The sequence below is a fragment of the Sander lucioperca genome, chromosome 12 (genome assembly GCF_008315115.2).
Source record: "Sander lucioperca isolate FBNREF2018 chromosome 12, SLUC_FBN_1.2, whole genome shotgun sequence".
NCBI classification, from domain to species: domain Eukaryota; kingdom Metazoa; phylum Chordata; class Actinopteri; order Perciformes; family Percidae; genus Sander; species Sander lucioperca.
In genome coordinates this window covers 4,229,446-4,236,024 of record NC_050184.1, presented here as the reverse complement: position 1 = coordinate 4,236,024, position 6,579 = coordinate 4,229,446, and the positions used below count along the sequence as shown (strand labels likewise).

Sequence of the window (6,579 nt, the reverse complement as noted above, 5' to 3'; positions counted from 1 at the left end):
CTAGATAATATCTATATTTTCACCTGCATTAGGTTTGATAATTTGTTGATTTTTATTGAAAACAGGTTAAACTGGGAATTCTTTTCAATTTAGTTTATTAAACAATTACAAAAATGAGTTATAAGGGTGATGATTTTTTGCAGTGTAGACAAAAACATGACATTAATGCAACTTGGTCAGTGTGATGTCTTTGGAGGAATCAGTCTGTAGAGAAGTGAACAGTTCCTGGTTTACCAGTGAAGAAGAAAGAGAGGCAGCGTTAAACCATCAGATCCTCCAACATGAACGTCTGTCAGTCTCTGATCTGCTTCTTCTTCCTCAGTGAGTAAACTCAGCTTCTGTTCTATCATTCTGTGTCTTTTTACTCTGAAATAGTTCTTTATTTTATTAATTTACAGTTGGTCAGTTCGCAGCAGAAGGGAAACAGTTTCTCACGAGTGGACTCTTTCGTCACATCATGTGACTTCTGTTATTAAACAGGATGTTCAGAGTTTCATATGAGTTCCTTTAAAATGTAGTTCATTAAAAGTACTAGTTATCTCCTCAATACATTTAAATACATGTTTTTATACAATCTGTATAACAACTATTGTTCCTCTGTACTGGTTCCATAGTTCAGAGTGGGAAAGGGGGGAGGGTTCCACTCTGAATGACTAAAGGTGGTGACACACCAAAAAGACGGCCGACCGTCGGCAGAAAACCCAGTCGGACTGATCAGTCGGGTCCCCGCAAAACGTAATACGTCTCCATAGCAGCAGGCGGCGCTGCTCTGTATTGTTTCCATTAACAGTCCGATTGTTTCCCAGAAAATGAAAACCGGCAGCTGATTGGACGAACGCGTCCTTTTTTCTCCGGAAATTCACAGCCAGACTGTCATGGCGGCTTGTTCAGAATACGATCTCATATTGTACTAAAATAGTTCACCGAAACGTGTTTCTGAAAACATTTTAAGCGAGAAATAGGCCATGCAGTTTCTGAATCTGTCTTCATTTCAGATTGACAAAGGTCCGTTTAAAAGATTTTCGTCAGATTTTGAGCGGCTCATCCGCTCGCCATTTCCGGGTGAGTCCCGACTGCCCTGTCTCCCGACTGAACATGTCGGGTCGGCCCAAATGAAGGCCGACAGCTCCTCCGACAGACGACGGCACGGAACACACCGAACAGACTCGAGTCACCGACCTCGCCAGATGGTCCAATGGCCGATTATTGGCTTGGTGTGTCTCCTCTCTTAAGGGAAACAAAATGTCAGTTCAGTCAGTTTATCAGGCTGATCCCGGTGGGACGTCGCTCTTTGCACTAAAATGGAAGTGTAAACTGTATAGTTTTATTTTTTATTTTTTCTACAATTTGCCCAACATTTGCACAAATCTTTTTTGAAATATTAACATTAATTATAGTTAATCCAACTGAAATAAATTGTGGAATAAGACATTTCATAAGCTGAATCGTTGTTGACAGAATCTAAATTTAATCAAATTGCTGTGTGAAATGAGCAGCTCTCAAAAAAGAAAGATAGTAACTATTGATTGTTCATCTTTTTTACAGCAATGCAGAAAGGACACATTGGTTTCATCAATGCAGAAATCATCAAGAGTACAGGAACTGAAGGAGGAGACATCACAGTTAGATGCCCCTTCACTTTCTCTGGAAAGAGGAAGATCTTTTGTAAGGATGAATGTAAAGATGGAGACATTCTCATTAAGACAGAAGATGACACAGCTCAGAGAGGCAGATACAGCATCAGATATGAAGAGGGAAATTATTTAAGACCTGAGATAGTTCTGTATGTGAGCATCACAAAGCTGACTCAGTCTGACTCAGGACGGTACAGATGTGGTCTGGTCAGATTTTTCCCATTCCCACTCCCACCATCATACCAGGAGATTGAGATCCGAGTTACAGATGGTGAGTTTCTACTGAGAGTCATGTTATTAACTGTTCACTGACAGCTGCTGATGTTTCTAATAACTCAACATGTTTAGTCTAACAGTTGTATTTAGAGCTGCATATTTTCATCATTGTGAACTCTGATAAATGCTCCTTTAACAGTTGATGTGTAAAATATATGATAAACTCAGACGGTCCCACACTGCAGCTGATTGGAATCTTGTTGCACCAAACCCATTGATGACCTTCTGCATTTAGCTGTGTGATTAAAACACATGGATGTTAGCACAGAGTTCTCTGCAGGGAGCATCTGATCATCACCACTTCTTTGGATCTCTACAATCACTATCTGACTGTTTCTTTGTGTTTTTAATGTTTCACAGCTCCAACCTCTCCTCTCAGACCTTCTTCACCATCAGTCCCATCAGCCTCCACACTGATGACATCACAAAGTTTAAGCTCCACAACTTCATTAGACTCCACACTGATGACATCACAGACAACATCTTCTCCTGACATCTACATTCACGTATTTGGGAGTGCGTGTTACAGGGGCTGGGGAGAAGGGGTTAACCGTAGCAAGTTTTAAATTGTCAAATGAGTCAAATTATTGGTTGCATTTGAAGCAGGAAGTATTACATCCAATCACAGTAATGATGTTAATGCATAAATCAGACAATACACAGGCAATTTAGCAATATCCCTGCAGTTGAGGTCTTGACCGGTCTTGAAATAAAATCCTGAGTGCCCCTAACCGAGACTGATACAAAACCAAGTAAGAATGCAGTCGATTCCAAAACGAGACCGAGACCTTTAAAAATGTCTCTGGACCGGTCTTGGTCTTGAGTACTACAACACTGGAGTGGAGTTTATATTGTTAATGCATCAGTGTTGTTGCCATGGTGATGTTTACCAGACAGCGTTTATAATACTTGTTGCAGCCGCCTTGGTGTCCATGCAGCTCTTTTGATTTACTGTTGGTCTCTCTCTCTCTCTCTCTCTCTCTCTCTCTCTCTCTCTCTCTCCTGTCATCTCTCCTCCAGATCTCCCCCTGGTTTTGGGTGTGTGTGTCCCTGTGGTGGTGGTGGTGGTGGTGTTGGTGCTGCTGGCTGCTGTTCAGCTGCTCTTCTACAAAAAGAGGACTAAGCACTCTGATGGTGAGTTATCTTTCAACATTATCTGCACCATTTTAATAATTACTCATTCAAAACATAGAAAAATACTTTGTCTGTTCCTCAGGTTCAAACAAGAGAGGAAACACAGACATCACCAGGACTGAGGTGACTTTCTCTAACTCATCTATATTGCTATTACTATGTTAACTCTCACACTCAGCTGCTGATGCACTGTGAGAAGGAAAGGAAACACAGCAGTTCAATCGCACAGTTTGCAAAACATGTTCTGTAAAACTACAATCCAATATGTTAAATTCAAGTATGTGCAACAGTAAATAAATAAAGTAAGTACATGTTGTCTGAGAGGCTCAGAGTGGAAAACACTCATTGTTCCACCAAAATGCAGATAAATACACAGCTTCTGTTTCCCTCTTATGGACAAACCTTTTGCATTTTGGAAACTTCTGCTTTCACATCCCAAAAATACATTTCCAGGCAGGCTGTCACAGTATTTCATTGTGGTTAAGTTGTTGTTTCTGTATTTTGTTTGTATTTTTGTGTTCAGATTGACCTCTATGAGAACTGTCCTCCACTCTCCACCTGTGCAGACTCCACCTACCAGAGTCTGGATCCAGCCTCCAGGGATCCAGACCACATCTACTCTACTCTCTCTTAGATACAACACCAATGATGATGTCAGCAAGATTTTTGACTGAATGCACAGCAAAGCCTGGCTGCTGCTCATGGCAGTTAAGGATTTTATTACCAATGGTTTGACCACACTTGGTCTTTCTCAAGGCAAGAAACAAGACCTGAGAATAAGTGTGGTTAAAAACGTTAGTAATCAAATCACTGGTGCTTCATTTCATTACATTTCATTTATTTTTTATTTCGAAAAAAAAATGAAATAATATATATATATATAAATAAAATATAACAATACAAAAGTGCGTAGCAGCACACCAAAGGAAAATGAACAATATCTATAAAGTGTAATTATAATAATTAATAATATTAAAAATACTATTACAAGTAATATTTTCAAAAATGGTCCGAAAAGGTGTAGGATGAAGCCTTATTCAACTTTAACTCATTCCTTTATATATCATATATTTTTACAACAGGATAATCAATATACACATCAATCCATCTCAAATTTTACATGTACCAAACCCTTTTATTTATTTATTTATTTATTTACGTTTCAAGTAAATCAACAACCCATTTCCGTGATCCACCACCCCATAACAATCCGTGCACCTTCACAATCATCTCTCTTCCTCTTCATATCCTTTTAATAAAGTGTTTTTATATAACTTTTTAAACTTTGTTATGTTTGTACAATGTTTAGGCAGAGGCCTGTACTACGAAGCGAGATTTGGCGTTAACGAGCTAACTTCAGGCTCAACCCAGGGTTTTCTGTACTATGAAGGTGGATCACTTGTGATCGGGTTCAATCGCCGTGGTAATTTATGCTGAACACCTAACCTGGTCGGGAGCAGGTTAAGTTGGAGATTAGAGATCAACCGGTGTAAAAGCACCGCCCACTGACCAATCAATACTCGACTGATAACGGCGTCACCGTTCTTAGAAGATCAGCTGGAGCTCAGTTCGCGGAGAGAGAGAGAGGTGCGCTTATAAAAGTTAAAACATTTAGAGACCGACAACCCCGTTAACATTCCCTGATGGGTATTTTTATGAAAGATATAGATTTTCAGCGGAGGGAATTACTTATAGGCTATTTGTTGCCTTCTTTAGCCGTGTGTTGCCAATGTGCACATCGGTTTAAATTATGTTTTTATGTTTTTTTTTATTTTCTCTCACGATCGCGCACCACTGCTGGGGTTGCAACTGAAATAAAAGCCTAAAGCAACGACAGTTTATGGAAAGCAGAAGTGTAATTATATATGGTCAAATCTTGTGCCTGACTGATGGGGAAGTGACCAGTTTAGTCTAATTTATTGTAGTGGGTGTACTGTACTGTATATTGGCCAGAATCTGCCTTTGGTGGAGGAGGGGGGCATAGTGGGGGGTCTGGGTGTCCTCTCCCAGGGAAGTTTTAAGCATCAACGACTTCATTTCCTGCATTCCGATACACTTTTATGCACCAATTTATGGTGAAATACCTCCATTGAGCCTATGTGAAGAAAAAAGCACAGATGACAATTCAAAATATATCAAACATATAATGGAAAGTATGTTGTTACGTGTCATTGGGCATTTTTAAGTGAGTATATGGAAATCCTGGAGCTTACTATCACGTAGACTACACCACTGGATATTGATAAGCTAAGCGTTGTGATTTACGCATAACAGCGTCGGCTTTTTTGCCAGCTTTCTTTCCTGCGTTTTGCCTGTTAAACCGTGTCTGTGTTCTTCATATTTATGTAGACTTATAGTTTGTTCTTCTTGTTTAAAAGATGCAGCTCTGGTAGATGTTTGCGATTGGTCGTGGTGCGCAAACACCGCCTCTTTTATGTGAACGCGCACGTCTCTAGATTGGAAAAACCTGGGTTGACTGAACTAGTTGATAACCAGCGTCGTGATACAGGTTATGCGGGACCACGGTTGTTAGGTTAGGTGAAGCCGGATCACTGAAAGAAATCCAGGACATGTTGATCTTGATTCGTAGTACAGGCCTCTGGTATAACCAAAACCAGATTATACCCACCCTGTCTTTCCATAAATATTTTTTGTAAATTTCCTGGAAGAAAATTATTTGTTGCTTTGAACATGATTTGTGCATTTTTTGTGCAATTTAACCAGATCAATGAATTTCAGAATATGTGAATTCTACTTTACGGTTAGTTTTATGTTTTCCAAATAACATAATTTTTGTTTTGATTATTTAGGGACAGTTTGTTTACATCAAACCACTGTTCAATTTCTGGTGTGATCATCTCCAAAAGCTGCTGTAAATTATCACCAGAACAGAAAATATTTGTATCTGTCATGGACAGCTGTCCTGGGGGTGTTTGTTTTGTCTGTTTTCCCTCTCCCCCCTTTTCTTTTCCCTGTTTGTGTGTCTGTCTGGCCGGAGGAGCGGAATCTTGGTCAAGGGTCGTGGCCGGGCGAGCGACCTACCTGCACGGCTGCTGGCTATTCTTCATCACCGCCGCTCAGCTGTGACAGATTCTCTTAATTACGACTGAAGCTTTTTATCCCGGTTGGAATCTGCATTCGGCGCCAGATCGTTTCGTTTACCATAGTGGTAACTTGGCTCTCAGCTATTCCTCGTTATATTCTAGTGAGTGTTTTGCCTGTGTTTGTTCCTCGAGCTCAGTACTCATCTGTTCCCTCTGCTCTTGCTTCAGACTGCATCTACCCCTGCTCGCCGTTTGCCGCTGTACTCAAGCCCTCGCCTCTCAGCCGTGCCACCATCTGCCTGGATTCCCGTGAGCATTTTACAGCTCCTCGCCCCTCTGCCGTGCCACTCTCTGCCTGGATCCCTGTGAGCTTTCGGACACGACATCCTTCTTCGTCCGCTGCAATCCTGACCTCGTCGCCAGCACTGCAAGCTGACCTTCCTTCGTTGTTTCTGTTGTGATCATTTATTAAAGACACTAAAAACTTTTCT

The 6,579-nt window shown here is 40.7% G+C and overlaps 1 protein-coding gene and 1 long non-coding RNA gene across 2 annotated transcripts; both read left to right on the top strand.

Moving 5' to 3' along the window:
- The first annotated feature begins 209 nt into the window (after window positions 1-209).
- LOC116059847 lies at window positions 210-2,476 on the top strand. Its single transcript, XM_031313116.1, has 3 exons — window positions 210-321; window positions 1,546-1,905; window positions 2,271-2,476. The coding sequence occupies exons 1-3, from the start codon at window positions 282-284 to the stop codon at window positions 2,474-2,476; spliced, it is 606 nt and encodes a 201-aa protein (XP_031168976.1). The 5' UTR covers window positions 210-281.
- A 338-nt stretch (window positions 2,477-2,814) lies between these two features.
- LOC116059258 lies at window positions 2,815-4,350 on the top strand. The gene is made up of 3 exons (XR_004107266.2): window positions 2,815-3,044; window positions 3,127-3,167; window positions 3,568-4,350. It is a non-coding gene; the product is annotated as an uncharacterized LOC116059258 (long non-coding RNA).
- The last annotated feature ends 2,229 nt before the right edge of the window (window positions 4,351-6,579 follow it).

What these genes read in the sequence shown, in the direction of transcription:
- LOC116059847 (XM_031313116.1), top strand. Translation starts at nt 282, where the DNA reads ATGAACGTCTGTCAGTCTCTGATCTGCTTCTTCTTCCTCA. An exon ending in GATCTGCTTCTTCTTCCTCA is followed by an intron (nt 322 to 1,545) that starts GTGAGTAAACTC and finishes TCTTTTTTACAG; the next exon opens with CAATGCAGAAAGGACACATT. An exon ending in TGAGATCCGAGTTACAGATG is followed by an intron (nt 1,906 to 2,270) that starts GTGAGTTTCTAC and finishes AATGTTTCACAG; the next exon opens with CTCCAACCTCTCCTCTCAGA.